The 17041-nt window shown below is 64.1% G+C and overlaps 1 protein-coding gene across 4 annotated transcripts; it reads left to right on the plus strand.

Annotated features, from left to right (window-relative positions):
- Positions 1–1917: 1917 nt before the first annotated feature.
- On the plus strand, positions 1918–16747 carry ZMIZ2 (zinc finger MIZ-type containing 2). 4 transcript variants are annotated; one of them, XM_087861227.1, is made up of 19 exons: positions 1918–2051; positions 7730–7864; positions 8004–8118; positions 8352–8554; positions 8790–8982; positions 9187–9450; positions 9619–9795; positions 10409–10486; positions 10685–10853; positions 11507–11651; positions 11727–11937; positions 12435–12540; positions 12712–12869; positions 13404–13471; positions 13756–13824; positions 14010–14254; positions 14688–14857; positions 14939–15178; positions 15817–16747. In XM_087861227.1, the coding sequence occupies exons 2-19, from the start codon at positions 7815–7817 to the stop codon at positions 15922–15924; spliced, it is 2769 nt and encodes a 922-aa protein (XP_087717353.1). In that variant the 5' UTR covers positions 1918–2051; positions 7730–7814; the 3' UTR covers positions 15925–16747. The 4 variants fall into 4 exon arrangements, with proteins under 4 accessions (XP_087717353.1, XP_045649516.2, XP_045649518.2 ...); XM_045793560.2 differs by lacking the exon at positions 1918–2051 and adding an exon at positions 2255–2411; XM_087861228.1 differs by lacking the exon at positions 1918–2051 and adding an exon at positions 6511–6575.
- The last annotated feature ends 294 nt before the right edge of the window (positions 16748–17041 follow it).

A 17041-nucleotide genomic window follows, 5' to 3' on the forward strand; every position in this document is an offset into this window, starting at 1 on the left:
TGTGGATAGAGTGAAGGAAGAAGGATGCAAAATCACGTAAATGCTATACTCTCCAAACTGCAAAAGTACGCAGAGAACCATCTGGGAGAAAACAGACCAAACAATTAACAGGGATTAACACTGAGCATTTGGGTGATGAAACATTTCAATTGATTATGAAAGTTCCTCAGTATTTTCTACAGTCAGAAGAACACTTGTAGGCAAAGAAGTGGCAGCTTTTTCTTTTCAAAGCTAGTCTTGCAAATCAAGAAGAGACAAAACTGTGTGTGCTTAGCAGCATTCATATGAACTGAGGCTCCAAGTTGGGTTTTGGCCACATTCAGAGTACTGTGTCCCCTCGGGTGTCACATTTTAAAAAGCTGGCGTACACCTGGAGGAGAGAGGCCCGTTGGAATGGGGCCCGGCACTCACGTGGCTGTTAACATATAAGGGAAGGGGCTCCTGTGTCCTCCAGCAGGAGATTCAAGGGGAATGGGAAGTTCCTTCTAATGCTTGACGAGCAGTCAGATACCAAAAGGAGAATTCCCATTTTATGCAGTCCTAGAAGAAAGGTTTTAGGAAGGCATATTTTCCCAGTAAATAGGGAAGTCTTTTGTAACAATCCACATGGTCAAAGATGAAAACACCGTGTAGAAGGGGGTGGACATCAAATGGCCTCTCAGAGGGTCACTGGGGCAGCCATTGCACTGGGGAGAGGACAGAGCCGCCTGCCAGTCCCAGGCCCTGGACCCTTGGACCCTCATGCAGCCACTTCCAGCCTTCTGGAGGCAGAAGAGGGTCAGGGTCCTGGGGTGCCAGCCTCCCCTCTTCATGCGGGCCAGCTCTCCACAGAACCTTCCCCCAGACTACACGCTGTCCATCCTGTGGCCTGGCTTTCTTTGTCTTCCTAACCCTGTCCCCAAAGGACACTCTGCAGCTTGGTGAGTCCTGCTTCTCTTTGTCAGAGGCCTGTCTGTCCTGCTCACGGGGCACAGACCAGGGCTCAGAGCCCGCAGCAGAGCCTGGCACACAACAGGCCCACCGTATTTGTTCAGTGAACTGATGGTTCTCAGAAGCAAGAGCACAGGTTTCAGACAGCCTTGAGGGTAGAAATGTCCACAATGTTAGAAACCCTGGCGTATCCACCAAAGGATGAGTGGATACACCAAACGTGGTCCATACATAGGACAGAGCATCATCAGCCTTGACAAGGAAGGAAGTCCTGGGGCCCACTACACATGCACGAACCTTGAGGACATGGGCCCCTCACAAAAGGACACTCTATGACTCCACGGATGTGAGTCAAGTCCATGAAGACACAAAGCCGAGGCGCAGCCCTGGGGAAGGGTTTGCTGGGAGCAGAGCGGCGGACTCACAAGATGCCAGCTGTGCTGGTGGCTGCACGGCTCTATGAATGCAGTTAATACCACTTAACTATCACGCTTCAAGTAAATTCTGTTACGTATGTTTTACCACAGTAAAAAAAATTGTGGGTGACTGGGAGAAAACGGTCTCCCTAAACCGAGGGTAGGAAAAAACGGAGAACTTAAAGGGTGACAATAGCACTTGGAAGGAGCCGGGTGATCAGAGGGCGCTTCATCCGCTAAAGCTCAGCAGCGACCCCGGGACCAGAGCAGCGGGGGCTGCCCACGGGGCTTTCCCTCCGGGCCCCTCCTCCCCGAGAGGCCCCGCCCCTCGACCGGCCTCTCCGTCAGGCCCCGCCCCTCTGGCCGGCCTCCGTGTGACAGGTCCCGCCCTCCGTCAGGACCCGCCCCCCCCCCGACCGGCCGCCTTCTGAAGGCCCCGCCCTTAGCCAGGCCCCGTCCTTCTGCCGGCCCCCTCCGACAGGCCCCGCCCCTCCGGCCGGCCCCACCTCCGACAGGCCCCGCCCCCGACCAGGCCCCCTCCGCCAGGCTCTGACACCCTCCTCTGAGAGGCCCCGCCCATCGGCAGGCCCCGCCACTCCCGCCTGCCCCCGCCTCTCCATCAGGCCCCGCCCTTCCATCAGGCCCCGCCCCGGCGGCAAGCGAGCAGGAAGCGCAGGGGGCTCCGCAGACGCAGCGTTCGGAAAGGTGTGGAGGGGGCAGAGGGCGCCGGTCGTGGTCCCCTGCCGCCCGCGCTGCCCGCCCGCCCCCGGCCCGGCCCGGTCTGCCGCCCCGGTCCGCGCGGGCCCGCGGCCACCCGGAGCGAGCACGACTCCGGCTCGGGGCTCCACTGCTCTGGTCTGGGGGCGGGGCCGGCGCGCGGCGTCATGCATATGCATGAGCGGCGCGGCGGCTCCATTGTGCCCTCGGAGCGGGCGGCGGCGCGATGGCGCGGGCGGCGGTGGCAGCGGCCCGGGGGCGGCGGGCGGCGCGGAGGGCGGGCTGAGCGCATGGAGCGGCGCGGGCCGGGGGCCGCGGCGGCGAGGGGCCGGGCCGGGCCAGGCAGAGGTGAGCGGGCCGTGTGGGCAGGTGCGGGCGGCGGGGGCGGCAGGTGCGGCAGGTGCGCGCCTCGGGCAGGTGCGGCGCCCGGGGCCCGGCGCTGCGGTGCCTCCGCCGGGCTCGGGCCGGTTTGGAGGCGGCCCCGCCGCCCACCTGTCTCACCTGCCGCGTGCGCGTTGTGCTCTTGGGCCCACCGGCCCCGCGCGCACAGAGAGACCCTCACCTGAGCCTTTGTTGGAGCCGGCCGGAAGCCGGCCGAGCGCCCGAGGGGTGTGCGCGGCCCCGGCGACCTCCTGAGCGGGGAGGGTGACCCAGGGCCCTCGCCCCACCTGGCTCCGCCGCCTCCACGGTGCGCTCTGGCCGGTAGGCTCGCCTTCCGGGCTAGCTCAGGGCCGTGCGCGCCCACCGGCATGGCGATGTGGGACCCGCGCGGGTCTGCCCCGGGGGCGGCGACGCTGGCTGACCTTTCAGCCTCCGGCCGTGGTTTCCGTGGGGGCACCCCTTTCCCAACCGGTCGTGCTGACGCTCAGGCGGGAGGGTCCCCTGCTCCCCCGACCTACTCCCTTCATCCTCCTCTTTCTCCCTCTGAGCTGCTCCCAGCCGTCCTCCCTTCTCCCCCTCACGACCTGCTCCCTCCCTGCCCTGGTCCCCTCTCCCACTGCCCTGCGCCCCCTCACTCCCCCCCACTTGCTCTCTCCCTGCCCTGCTCCCCCTCACTCCCCCCCCCACTTGCTTCCCTCCTGCCCTGCTCCCCACCCCATCCTGCTCCCACCCCTGCCCTGCTCTCTTCCTGATAGTTGCAGAACATCCGTGGCCCCGTCCGTAAGTCGTTTGTGTTATCTGAGAAGATTTCACAGGGACATACACAGAACATGTGACTTGATCTGTAAGACGGTGCTGGATGCAGGGTGAACCCAGACTCACCCACCGAATCCTGATGTGCTAGAGCCAGAGGGTCTCAGTCGAAGAGGCTTGAGAGGGGTAACGGGATCCAGGAGGGGTCTTAGCCTCACCCCGTGGGTACTGGCCCTGAGGACTTGTCGTGCCCAGGGGCTGGTTAAGGCTGGGAGTAGAAGTCGGGGAGGAGGAGGAACATAAGGAAGGCCAGGCAGCCAGGCCTCCCCGTGAAGTGTCTACTGGTAGCTGTCTCCACTACAGGCGTCAGGACTGAGAGCATAAAGGCGGGCATGTGTCCTCCCCTTTCCTCAGTCCCAGGGTGGCCACTGCGTACCCATTATACATGTTGTAAACTGAGGCTCAAAGCAGTGAAACGCTTTAGCTGTTATCTGAAGTGTCCCGTGTCTGGGCCATGGGTGAATGCTCATTGCTGGGGGTTTTAGATGAGCGCTAGCACTTATGCTGGCCGGTGTTGTGGCCTCACATGGAGAGCGGCAGGACTTCCAGCCACCTGAGCATGTGAGTCCCCGCCTTGTGTCATCCTCCCTCCCTGGAACCAGCATTTCTACCTTCTCGGAGCCCAGTGAACTCTGGTGTCCCTCTGGTTGGAGACTTTCCCTGGAACCACGGGCTCCCTGCTGCTGGAGTCCCTGCTCTGGGACCGTGGAGTAGGCCTGTCCTCCTGAGGTCAGGTGGCTTGTCATGGGGTGTGCTGCTCCTGGGTGACCAGGCAGCAGGGACAGAGTGGAGGTGGAAGAGAGGTGACCCACATTAACGTCTGCCTTTGGTTGGCCGCAGGAGACTGGGTGCAGCTGCTCTGAGCCCCTGGGGAAGGGGGTCTGAGTAGTGAGTTTTCTGTAGCTCTTTATTTGGAGGAAGATGTGACCTGACCCACAGAAAGCTGTGGGGCCTTCTAGGCTAACCGCATGCCAGGCGGTTCTGCCGAGGGCTCCTGGCTTCCTGCTGGACCTGTGTACAGGAGAGCCTCTAATGGGCAAAAGCCCCCAGAGGCCTGCTCAGGCCTCCTTGCACACGCACACACAGGCACACACAACCCGGGCTTTCCCAGCTCTGCCTTCCAGGCCAGGAAGTGGTAGGAGGGTCTGCACTCAGAGCTCTCCTCTCCCTTCGTTGGAAGCAGAGGGTCATGGGGTACCCAGCTTGGAGAGTGTGGGTCTTCTCAGGCAGGAGACCAGACTTAGTTTGACAGGAAGTTTCACACATACACACACACCCATACATACCCATACAGCCATGCGAGGAGCCTGCTCAGGGGAACTGGAAACATCTGTGGTCTCGTCCACAGCAAAGAAGTCTTGGGGGTGGAATTCCCCCGACCCATGTGATGTAGGAGTCTGCACCGAGCCCCAGACCAGTAGCCTCCACAGGGGCCCTGCCCCACCCATCCCCAGCTCTCAAACTGGGGTGCCTGTATCAGTAGTGTCCTCACCCACAAACTCGTTAGAAGTGCAGGTCTTCTGGCTCCAGCCCTCCTGGTGAGTCTGATGTCCCAGAGCCCGAGCTGGGGAAGAGGGAGCTCTGAATGGAGCACCTCCAGCCCAGGGGCTCCGACCTTCGCATCTGAGCCCAGAGCAGGCCTGGCCAAGCCAACCAGCTTGGGGGTAGGGAAGGGTTGCCGTGGGCATGTCCGTGGAGAGAGCGGGCCGGCGGTGGTGGTTTTTGCACTGAACTTTAATTCTGAGGGAATTATAGATTCACGTGCAGCTGGAAGCAATACCCCTCGTGTCCTTCACCCAGCTTTCCTAGTGGTGACATCTTACAAAACCATAGGGCACGTCCCAGCAGGAGGCTACGTGGTGACAGTCAAGATACAGATACTGCCTTCCCCAGCTTCTGTTCACACCTGTCTCCCTCCTCCCCACCTGGCAGCCACGCTCAGCTCTCCATTTCTGGGATTCTGTCATTCCAGGAGTGTTACATAAAGGGAATGCTACCGTGTGGAACCTCTGGGGACTGGCGTTTCCCACGCAGCACGGTCCCCCGAGATCCCTGCAGGCTGCTGCCTCCTCCTCGTGTCCCCAGGTGGCGGGTGCCCCTGGTCAGTTCAGTCCTCGGCTGTGGGGCGGCCGGCCTTGGGCCGTGCCCGGGGAGGCTGCTGGAGACATACGCACGCAGAGATTCTGCTGTGAACGGACGTTTACATTTCTCGGAGACGGATGTTTAGGAGTGCCGTCGCTGGGTCGTTGGTAGCTGCGTGCTTCGTTTTACAAGAAGCCGCCGGACCGTTGTCCAGAGCGGCTGCTCCCCGTTCCGTTCCCAGCCGCAGTGGGGACGAGATCCAGGTTCCCCTCGCTGGCATTTGGAGGTGCCACTGTCGGAGCAGCCCGAGGGGGATGTGGCGAGGGCTGTGTGTGGCTTTACTCCGCCCTTGCCTGGTGGCCGGGATGGTGGACCCTTCTCCATGGGCTGACTTGCCGTCCTCAGGACCGTCGGTGAAATGTCTATCTTCCGCCCAGTTTCTGGGTGCGTTTGTTTTGTTTTGTTTTCTTTTGAGTTTTGAGAGTTCTTTATATATCCTAGATACTAGTCCTTTGTCAGGGATGGTGGCTCGCAGACGCAGCTCCCGGTCTGTAGCTTCATCCCGTCTCCGGGCCTTCCGCAGAGAAGTTCTCAGTTTTCCCTTTGAAGGAGTGCGCTTTGATTGTGTAAGGGCTCTTGGCTCTAGATCCCGAAGATTAGCTCCCAGGTGTTTCCAAAGGGTGCATAGCTTTGTGCTGTACATTTGAATCTGTGGTACGTTTCGAGTTAATTTCTGTACAAGATGTGAAGATTAGGATGGGTTTTTTGCGGGAGTCCTCCATCCGTACCCCCCACCCCCGTCCCCATCCTGGAGTTGGACAGTAGGGACTGGGGACACCAGCCTTCCCTTGCCTGGCCACGTGGTCCTGGCTCCCACGCCTGCCTCTGCCCAGATTCCAGGGGCCCGGAGCCTTCTGACACCTGCTTTTTCTGGCCTCTGTTTCCTGAGTGGGACCTGGTCTGGGGGAGGAAGGAAGCAGAGCCAGCTGTGAGGTGGGCAAGCCCGACTGGCTGTCCCTCCCCCTCCTGCCCAGCCCCAGCCTGAGCCCCAGAAAGGCTGCAGCTCCAGGACCCACTTATCTCAGTGCCCTGTGGTGGGAGGCTACGGATCGCGGTCCCTACCATACCCCTTCCCTGCTCTGGATCCCCGCTGAGGGACCCATCCCCCCGCCCCTACAGGACTGTATTTCCAGAGGACACGACCATCTTGAGGCGCTTGGGCAGCACTCAGGAATTGTGAGTCTAGGGATTGGGTGGATGCTGGGGCCACTTTCTCACTCCTGGGCCCGAGGGACGCGCCATGAGTGCTAAGTTGGCGGGACTGAACCACCAGAGGTTAGCATGGCCCAGGTGACGTGTCTGTGTGTGCGAGGCCTCACAGCCCCAAAAAGGCAGTGGTGCTCCAGGACAGAACCTTGTCGCCCGGAGGGCAGTGCAGCCTCCCATCCGGGACCCCCAGGGCACCCCTGAGAACCATCGCCAGCGTGCGTCCGCGGTTAGGCCAGGCAGAAGCAGGTGTGGAAGGTGGCCCCAGCGGTGCCAGCAAGGGTTTGGGCTTGCTTTTGGGGGTGTTGGAGGACGTGAGTGGCCTGGCCCTCCCTCGCTTGTTTTTCTGAGACAGTAAATGGGAGAGAGCGAGCCTCACAGAGTAGGAGAAGTCCCCCAGCATGGACACACGGGTCCCGCAAGCATTCGCCAGTCCTGCTGCTGTGTTCCCATTGGCCCCTTGCCATGTGCACGGGCATCTGCCGGCCTCTGTCCGTGGCTCCGTGTGTGCATCCCTCCCCTTTTGGGAACTCCGTGTGGGGGTCAGGTCTGCCTCCCTGGCCCTGTGCCCACATCAGTCCCAGGTGGCCCCCTTTGGCCCCAGAACAGCCTCGGGGGACTTGCTGGAGTAGGCAGCCCTCCCCTGCCCTCCCCTGAGCTTGCTCACCCCTGGTTACCAGTGCCCACCCTGCAGTGGGCAAGCCTCGGAACTTGAGCAGACGGTGCCCCCGGCTGCTCCTCCTCTGTCCTCCTCTGCTGGCTCTGGCCTTGGCCTCCACCCTGGGGCTTTCTTGGGGGATTCTGGCAATCGAGTCCTGGGTGCTCCCTAACTTTTACAGATATCTGGGCCTTCGTGTGGGAGGCAGAGTGTGGAAGGTATTTGGGTTCAGAAAGCCTGCTCCCAGAGCCGTTCCAGGGGCTTGGCCAGAAAGGGTTAATGCTGGCTTCCAGGCTGGGGTTTGGGGGTGAGGAGGGCAGAGGTTTGGCAGGGCGGGCAGCACGAGGCGAGGTGGCCCTCAGATGCCGGTGTCGCCCTGCCCACCATTAGTCAGCACAGAGCATGGGGGGCCTGCTGACAGCCCCCAGCTGCTTCTCCACTGATGTGCTCCCTCCTGTCCCGGCAGCCAGAGCAGCTGAGTCCCACGTCAACAGCAGTGAGGGCCACTTCCTGCCACCCACAGACCTGGCCTTTAGGCTGCTCCGAAGCCAATGAACCCCATGCACCCCGTGAAACCCGCCCTGCCCCCCACGCCACACGGGTGAGTGGGGCTCCTGCCGCCCTCCCTCCTCAGGCTGCGAGGGTACGGGCGGGTGCCAGAACGGGACCTCTCCTAGTACTCAGCCTTTCCGGCCGGGGTCTCCTGACCGGGGCTCTCCCTCCCACCTCTCTGCTTGCAGTGATGGTCCATTTGCTTACGAGGCGGTGCCTTGGCGACAGAGCGCCACTCAGCCTGCGGGATCGCTGTCGGTGGTCACGACCGTGTGGGGCGTGGGCAACGCGGCCCAGAGCCAGGTTAGCCCACATCTGGGCCCACCCCTGAGAGCCGCCAGGGGCCCCCTGGACCTCAGAGAGAAATGGAGTCTTCTGGCCTACACACCTCCCCCACCCCCCCCACGCCCCACCCCAGCTCTCTTCCTCTCCTCCCCTCACTTCTGCCCCCCCCCCCCGCCAGGCCTCTCCTTGGAGTGACTGCATGAAGTGAGTTGTTTGAATGGTGCTCACTGGTGGTTCTTGCTTCCTCGTAGGTTTTGGGGAACCCCATGGGCCCTGCAGGGAGCCCCCCCGGCAGCTCCGTGATGCCCGGCATGGCCGGCAGCGGCTCTGCCCTGAATTCCCCGCAGTGCCTCGGGCAGCAGGCATTTGGTGAGGGTGCCGCCAGCAAGGGCTTCGTGCAGCAAGGGGTGTATGGCCGCGGGGGCTACCCCGGGGGCCCCGGCTTCACTACTGGGTAAGCGGGACCCCCTCCCCTGGCAGGGGTGCTGGGAGCCTTCCAGGGGCAATGCTTCTGGCTTCTCAGGCACCTAGGCCTGTGCAGACCAGTCTATTGAATGTCGCATCTCTGTGCCTCCCGTGGGCTCCCACGGGAGCGTGTAGGAGCGAGCAGGGGCCCAGTAAGCGCTGTGTGGCCCTCGGGTGCCAGGCAGGCGAGCACTTCCAAGCCCAGCCCTGTGTGTCTCTCGCAGGTATGCGGGCGGCCCAGGGGGCCCCGGGGGCCTGGGTCTGCCCTCACATGCCGCACGACCCTCCACCGATTTCACTCAGGCGGCAGCGGCGGCCGCGGTGGCTGCTGCTGCGGCCACCGCCACGGCCACCGCCACGGCCACCGTGGCCGCCCTCCAGGAGAAGCAGAGCCAGGAGCTGAGCCAGTACGGAGCGGTGAGGCCCGGCCGCTCCTCCCGTGGCGCCCACGTGTGCTGGTCTGGAAGGCAGGGGACCAGTTGGGCAGCCGGGGTCGGGGTCGGGGGACCGGCGCATAGTGAGAGGAGGTGGGGGGAAGGGGCGAGGCGCTGAGGGGGTGTCCCTGGGTGGCACCCACAGAGTAGAGGGGTGGCCTGAATGGCTCCTGTCTTCTCTCCCCAGATGGGGGCTGGGCAGGCTTTTAACAGCCAGTTCCTGCAGCACGGAGGTCCCCGGGGGCCCAACGTCCCCAGCAGCATGAACCCTGCCGGCGTGGGAGGGCTGCTGGGCCCCTCTGGCATGAGCCCCATGGGCATGAACCCCACCCGGGCCACGGGCATGGCACCCCTGTACGCAGGACAGCGCCTGCCCCAGCACGGGTACCCTGGGCCTCCCCAGGCCCAGCCACTGCCCCGACAGGGGGTCAAGAGAGCCTACTCCGGCGAGGTGAGTGTTTGGGCCTCCCTGGTTCCGAGCTGCACCCAGAGCCGCGGCAAGCTCGGACATCCGTGCAAGAGAACCAGCCAGGCCTGACGGGGTGGGCGCCGCATCCTCCCTCGGAGCTGGCTTCCCTGACACCCGTTTCCCTGGCACGATGCCTCCTGTCTCGTTCAGGTTTATCCGGGGCAGCAGTACCTGCCAGGAAGCCAGTACGGGCCTAGCACCACCCAGCACGCGCCTGGCACCGGGCAGCCTCCCGCCCCCTCCTCCTACCCCGGGCACCGGCTGCCCCTGCAGCAGGGCATGGGCCAGTCCCTGCCCACCTCTGGCCCTGCGGGACTGCACTACAAGGTAGGGTTGGCCCCTCCGGCCCACTGGGCCCCGTGCTGGCCCCTGCGGGACAGAGGCCTCGACCGGGCTGACTAGGGAGTGGGCCCGGATGCACGGAGGGTGACCAGTCAGCCCGGAGCTCCGCAGAGATCCTGAGCAGTGCGGGGATCCGGTTCTGAAAAGACCCTTTGTGAGATTTAAGTATCTGCTTGGATATTCACTGTAGGGAGCAGGCAGGGCGAGGGGCCAGGTGCCCAAGCCACTCGAATGTCCTTTAGGGCAGAGTGACCACATTCCCTTTGCTTGTTGGGGACAGGCCCATCGGGAGCATGGCGGGGAGGAGGAGGTGTTTTTTCAGCCTCTGTCAGGCTTTCCCGTAACCCTTTCTAACGGCGGGAAGGAGGGGGGTGTCATCTCTTTTCCTGGACTAGTAATTTTGTAAATTATGAAAATACTGCATGCTCCCTGTCGATTATTTGCAAAATGTAGAAGCATCCAAAGAAGAGACTAGAGGCCAGTTCCCATGTGTGCGGTGGGCGCAGCCCTGCCCCCAGCCCCCTCCTTGGGTCAAGTGCAGGGGCCTGGTGGGGGGGCAGGTGGGGGCCCTCGGCGCACGCAGTTTTCTCTCCTGCAGCCTGCAGAGCAGTTCAACGGTCAGGGCGCCAGTTTCAACGGGGGGAGCGTCAGCTACAGCCAGCCTGGCCTGAGTGGGGTACGGGCAGACGGACGGGAGGCTCACGGGGTGGGCACATGAAGAGAGGGCGCCCGAGCAGGAGGAAGTGTGGGTGGCCAGCCAGACCCTTCCGGGGCTGCCCCCTGCCCGATTCTGTCCTGACTGTTCCTGGCGGGTGCTCCAAGAACAAACTCCACCCCCCACCATTCCACCTTGACTGTTTGCTCGACCCCACAGCCCACCCGTTCCATCCCTGGCTACCCCAGCTCCCCACTGCCGGGGAGCCCCACGCCGCCCATGACCCCCGGCAGCAGCGTTCCCTACATGTCCACCAGCCAGGAGGTCAAGTCTCCCTTCCTGCCTGACCTCAAGCCCAGCGTGAGCTCCTTGCACCCGTCACCCCCCGGTGAGTGTCGTCTGCTCTCAGGATGGTTGGGCTGGGGTCCCAGGACCCCAGAGTCCTGCAGGGAACGTGGGGGTTGGGGAGTCCACACCTTTACCTTCTACTCATAGACTTCTTGGTGTATCTTTCAAGGTTGGATCTTCTCTCTAGAAAGATACATGTGCACACAAAACTTTGTGTATGATTTTAGGGGGTTTATGAGTCCCCTGAAGCCCACTCCTGGTTAAGAACACCTTGCTCTGGGGGGGACTGCCACAGCAGAAGCTAGGGTCCTAGAAACCTAGCTCAGGCCCTGGGATGATGGCAGGTGGTCCGTTCACACCTCCTCAGCCTCCCACCCCTTCTGAAAGCACCAGCGGCACCCTCTTTCTCGGTCGGGGGCATGTTCTCTAGTCATAATTGAGGGGACCCTGGGCCAGGTGACTGAGGCGGGACGGAAGGCAGGTCACCAAGACCCTATTCCGTTGGAGGTGATGGCCGGCCAGGGCCCCAGGAGAGAGGCCGTCCACACCCTGGCCCCGAGGCGGGGGAGGAGGGGCCGTGCTCCATGACCGCATCCCTGCAGTGGGGGTGGGGCGGGCCGTGCAGCCCAGCGTCCTCCATGCCAGTTGCCGGGGTGCAGGCGGTCGGCTCACACCAGCGTGGCCCACTCCCAGGCAGTGGCCCCTGTGACGAGCTGCGGCTGACCTTCCCTGTGCGTGACGGGGTGGTCCTGGAGCCCTTCCGCCTGCAGCACAACCTGGCCGTGAGCAACCATGCCTTCCAGCTCCGCGACTCCGTCTACAAGACCCTGATGCTGAGGTGAGCAGGCCCCCCACCCCGCGTGTGGCCCCCGCCCCGCGCCGGCCCGTTCTCAGCGCCCGCCCGCCCGTGCAGGCCCGACCTGGAGCTGCAGTTCAAGTGCTACCACCACGAGGACCGGCAGATGAACACCAACTGGCCGGCCTCGGTGCAGGTCAGCGTGAACGCCACCCCGCTGACCATCGAGCGCGGCGACAACAAGACGTCCCACAAGCCCCTGTACCTGAAGCACGTGTGCCAGCCGGGCCGCAACACCATCCAGATCACGGTCACAGCCTGCTGCTGCGTGAGTGCCCCCGCAGGGCCAGGCTACCCCGCCGTGGCCCGCTGGAGCCCGCCCTTTCCAGGCCCGTCTGTTCTCCTGGCCCCACAGTTTCGAGCGGCCTCCCTGCTTTCTGGCGAGGCCCGCTTACCTCGACGGGGCGCTCGTGCTGGTCCCGTGCGAGAAGGCCTCTGAGCCGGTCTTCCCACGAGGAGGCTCGGGAGTCCTGCAGGCTGGCTGTCCCCAAAGCCTTGCTGGGAGTTACCGGGGCTCCAGACAGAGCGGGGCGAAGAGAGGCAGCCGGGCTCAGATGAGCAGCCCCCGCCCGCGCCGGCCCTGGGGGATCACAGGGATGCTGTAGGCCGGGCACGGGCAGGGGGCTCTCGGGTGCCGGTGTTCTCCCAGGCGACGGCTGGACAAGGGGCTCCCCGGGTGGGCTGGGCCGGCCCGCGGCGCGGGGGGCTCCCAGAGCAGGACAGGCTCCCCGGGCCGCGGCCCCTGACCGGCTCCTCCCGCCGCAGTCCCACCTCTTCGTGCTGCAGCTCGTGCACCGGCCATCCGTCCGCTCGGTGCTGCAGGGTCTCCTCAAGAAGCGTCTCCTGCCCGCCGAGCACTGCATCACCAAGAGTGAGTGGCCCCGGCCACCACCCGGAACGTCCCCGCGTCCAACAAGTCTGGGTCCCCTGCAACGGGGGCCCCAGGTGGGGGGGGGGGGCAGCGGTCAACCCCACGCGGTCCCTTGGAGCTGTGGCGCCAGCAGCGGCCTCTCAGTCCAGTCCTCTCCCCCGTCGACACCAGTAAAGCGCAACTTCAGCAGCGGCACCATCCCCGGCACGCCTGGGCCCAACGGCGAGGACGGGGTGGAGCAGACGGCCATCAAGGTGTCCCTCAAGTGCCCCATCACCTTCCGCAGGATCCAGCTCCCCGCCCGCGGTCACGACTGCCGCCACATCCAGGTGGGTGGTCCCCGCGAGCTCTGCCAGGACTTCTGACGGCTGTTTTCCGTCGCCCCCTCTGCTGGCAGGTGGGGACAGGCAGCCAGCAGGCCGGTGGCCAGCCTCCCCCATCCTTCCCCTGTCTCTGAGGACAGTTACCACTGCCCTTCATCCTCGGGGTCTCATCTCAAAGCCGACAAGGCTGCAGGTGTGGTCCTGCCATCCCAGGAGCGACCCCCACGTGCGTGGACGAGTTTTGGTCTTACGTGTGATACTTGGGGCCCCACCGCGGTGTCTTCTGAGGCACCGTGGTCTGGAGGGATTCTTCACCAGCACAGAGGCCCAATTCTTTGGTCGCGTGGCATCCCAGTCCCCATGAGGACCGTGTGGGCTGTCCCTAGTGTCCGTCTGTTAGAAGGGGTGCCCCAGGGAAAGCCTGGCACACGTGGCTTCTCACCACGTGAGCAGATCGTCCCAGAAGCACATGGCTCGATCGCGGGGTGCGGGCAGGTCGCCCCTGGCCCCCGTGTGAGAAACCACCTCTCCTCCCCACAGTGCTTTGACCTGGAGTCCTACCTACAGCTCAACTGTGAGCGGGGGACCTGGAGGTGCCCCGTGTGCAAGTGAGTATCCCCAAGACGGTCCTCATGGCGGCCCGGGGTGGCCCTTGTCAGGCTGTCGGGCTATTTCCCCCTGACACACACAGCACCAAGAAAAACCCAAGTCAGGTTCCGGGGGCCCCAGCACAGATGGGGACGCTGCGGCTCAGGGCAGAGACGTCACCCGTGGCGTCACCTCACACCCAGTCCCCGTCGTGAGGGGTCACCTCCCATGGGGTGGCCTCGGGCACAGTGACAGTGCACAGAGGTGACAGGCCTCCGAGCCGCGTCCCCTCGGTTTTCAACAGCAAGACGGCGTTGCTGGAGGGGCTGGAGGTGGATCAGTACATGCTGGGGATCCTCATTTACATTCAGAAGTAAGTGTCTTCCTGTCGCCCGGCGTCTGCGGTCGGCAGCGGGCAGCCCCGGGACGGCTGGGAGAAGCACCCGCCATCCCCCCACCCCTGCTCCTCCGTGGCCGGAACCCACAGCCACCCCGTGGGGCCCGGGGCAGGGAGAGGCTGCAGGACAGCTGGTGAGCAGCCCGCCTGTCTCCACCCAGCTCCGATTACGAGGAGATCACCATCGACCCCACGTGCAGCTGGAAGCCGGTGCCCGTGAAGCCCGACGTGCACGTCAAGGAGGAGCCCGATGGGCCGGTGCTGAAGCGCTGCCGCACCGTGAGCCCCGCACACGTGCTCATGCCCAGCGTCATGGAGATGATTGCGGCCCTGGGCCCCGGGGCCGCCCCCTTCGCCCCTCTGCAGCCCCCCTCGGCCCCGGCCCCTGGCGACTATCCCAGCCAGGGTGAGTATGGCGGGCCTGGCCCGGGGACGCAGATGGCCACAGTCAAGCGGCCTGTTCTCTCCAGACCAGTGAAGTGTCACTGTGCGGGTCCTGCACCTGGGGCCCTGCTTGGGGATGCAGCCATGGGGGTGGGTGGTAGCTGGGCCCACACTCCCCAGCGCTGGGGAGCAGGGGCCTTCTGCCGGCACACTTCTGGGGCCTGGTCCTCTCTGACCCTACCTGTGGGTGTGTCTGGGTGAGGCGGGTCCCCTTCCCATCCCCTCGCATCCCAGACCAACGTCATGAGACCTGTTCTCCTGGCTGTGATGAGAAGAGATGCCCTTCTCTATAAGGCCTGGCGCTACCTGCGGGAGAGCGCTGGGAGCCCCCCCTCCCCAGACCGCTCCGCCAGCGCTAGCCCCTGGGCCTCACCCAGGACTGGCTCTGCTCTCAGGTTCCGGCTTCCTGGGACCCGGGACCTTCCCGGACTCCTTCCCGCCCACCACGCCCAGCACCCCGGCCCTTCCTGAGTTCACCACAGGGCCGCCCCCCAGCTCCTACCAGTCTGACCTTCCCAGCAGCCTCCTGACACCGGAGAAGTCTGCCCCCTGCCTCCCAGGGCAGGTCAGTGCCGGAAGAGGGTGGAGGGCCGGCTCCCAGGGACGAGGGCCCAGGGCCATTTGACCGGATTCTTCTCTCCTTCAGATGGCACCAGCGGGCCACCTGGACCCAGCCCACAACCCTGGGCCGCAGGGGCTACACGCCCCCAGCCTTGGGGGGCCCCCGGGGCCCCAACTGCACCATCCAAACCCTCCCCCAGCATCCCGGCAGCCCCTGGGCCCAGTGAGCTCGGGCCCCATCGGCGAGCTGGCCTTCAGCGCGGCCACAGGCGTGATGGGGCCCCCCATGTCTGGGGCGGGGGAGGCCCCAGAACCGGCCCTGGACGTGAGTACGGGCCCCATTATGGGGAGCACGTGGGAGCTGGGGCTGGGGACGGCGTGTGCATTGTCCCCAGGGTCCACACGCTTCCTAGAAGGGAGGACACTGACACCCCAGTGACTTCCAGAGCCTGGAGAGCTGGTCAGATAGCATCAGCTCTCGCGATGATGAGTGTCAGGTACCTGCCATAGCCATGGGGTTGGCTCTGGGGACCTGTGCCGAGTGCCCGAGAAGCCTGGGCTTGGAGCTGACCACACCGGCTTGGGGTGTGGCCCAACCTATGTGACTCATTTTGCTGTGTGAGCCAAAATCAGCGTGTAAAACACAGGTAACCGTCCTCGACCCGAATAAACCAAACTCTGAAGTTCAACCTGAGAAAAGTTAGAGCAGCTCAAAGTAGCGAATCACCGACGCTGGAGATCCCACCTCCTGCATTTGCCCTGCTCGCGCCGTGTGGGCCCCCCGCACAGCCCCGTGCCTGCCTGCGTGTCCCAGGCTGGCCTTGGACAACTTTGTGGAGTGATTCCTGGTCAAAGAGCAGCTTTCGGCAGGGAGAGGCCCAGTGCAGGCTGAGGGTCAGGGTCCCGAGCAGGGGTGCGGTGGGTCGGAGGCCAGAGCCACTGATGGCTTTGCTTTGTCCCCAGCTGCTCCCAGAACTGACCAACCCCGAGGAACTGCTGTCCTACCTGGGCCCACCCGACCTCCCCACAAACAACAATGATGACCTGCTCTCTCTCTTCGAGAACAACTGATCCTGTAGACCCCACCCAGCCGGCGGGGACACGCCCGCAGATGTCACCATGCCCTGCCCCACCCCACCTGCGTACCAGAAGCCAGGGCCTCCCCCCTCCCACCCGGCCCCTGACACTGGAGGCAGCTGTGCTGGGTGGGAGGGGCCCTAGGTGGACCCCCTGACCCCCTCTCTGCTGCGGAATGGTGTTTGATGAGATGCTCAGCCCCGCCCCCATCCACCACCTGCCCCGCCCCCCACCAGCCCAGCTTTACCCCTGTCCATACTCACCTGCTACCCTGACCTGAGGCCTTGCCCCTGGCCCCTCCAGCCCTGCCTGCTCCCACCAGCCTGCATCTTGTCCAGCGTTGACCCTTATGTTTCGACCCCCTTGGCTCACTGGCAAGAGCAGGGCTGCTCTGTCCTGAGTCTGAGCTCGCAGTGGGAGGGGGACCCCTCTTCCCACCCGAGGCTTCAGGCCAAGGCTGCAGGGCGGGGAGCTCTAAAGCACAACGATGTACATAGTGTAGGAGCAGTAGGAGGTACGGACGGCCAGTCCCTCCTGTGCTGCCAGGGGCCCCGCGGGCTCCTGCCCCTCCTGGGCGCACACTGGGGGGGGGGGGGTGCTGAGACTCTGTACAAATTCTCCAGCGGGCTGCTCCTCCGAGGTCCCCTTTTCTGTGAAAGTGAAGAATCAGTCTCGCTGTGTTTTTTAAAACTGCCTCTCCCGTGTCCGCCCTGGGGTCAAGCCAGGCGGGGGAGGAGGAGCCAACGCACCCACTGGCCCAGGGCCGAGTCGTGTCCCCTGTCTGCCCGTCTCCATTAAAGGACTCCCTCACGGTGGGCCTGCTGAGTCCCTCCTTCGCGCCCGGCCCGGGTTCCCCACGTGGGCGGGGCTCTGTGCCCAGCCAAGACCCAGCTGTTCCCGCCTCACGGTACATTTCCTCGTCCCTGGAATTTTCCAAGTTGGCTCAGCAGGAGAACTATTTTGTGAAGCGTCACCAGGGCCAGGAGACACATCTGCCACCCTGTCACCTTGCATGGGCGTGCCTGGGGCAGAGAGCCAGCCATCCTGAGCCAGGGACCTCGGTAGGGACCGGGACTGAAGTCCGGGCTGGCTCCAGACAGCAGCTCCAGGA

Source organism: Ursus americanus, chromosome 3, assembly GCF_024610735.1.
Source record: "Ursus americanus isolate L20-20 chromosome 3, mUrsAme1.1.p, whole genome shotgun sequence".
NCBI lineage: Eukaryota > Metazoa > Chordata > Mammalia > Carnivora > Ursidae > Ursus > Ursus americanus.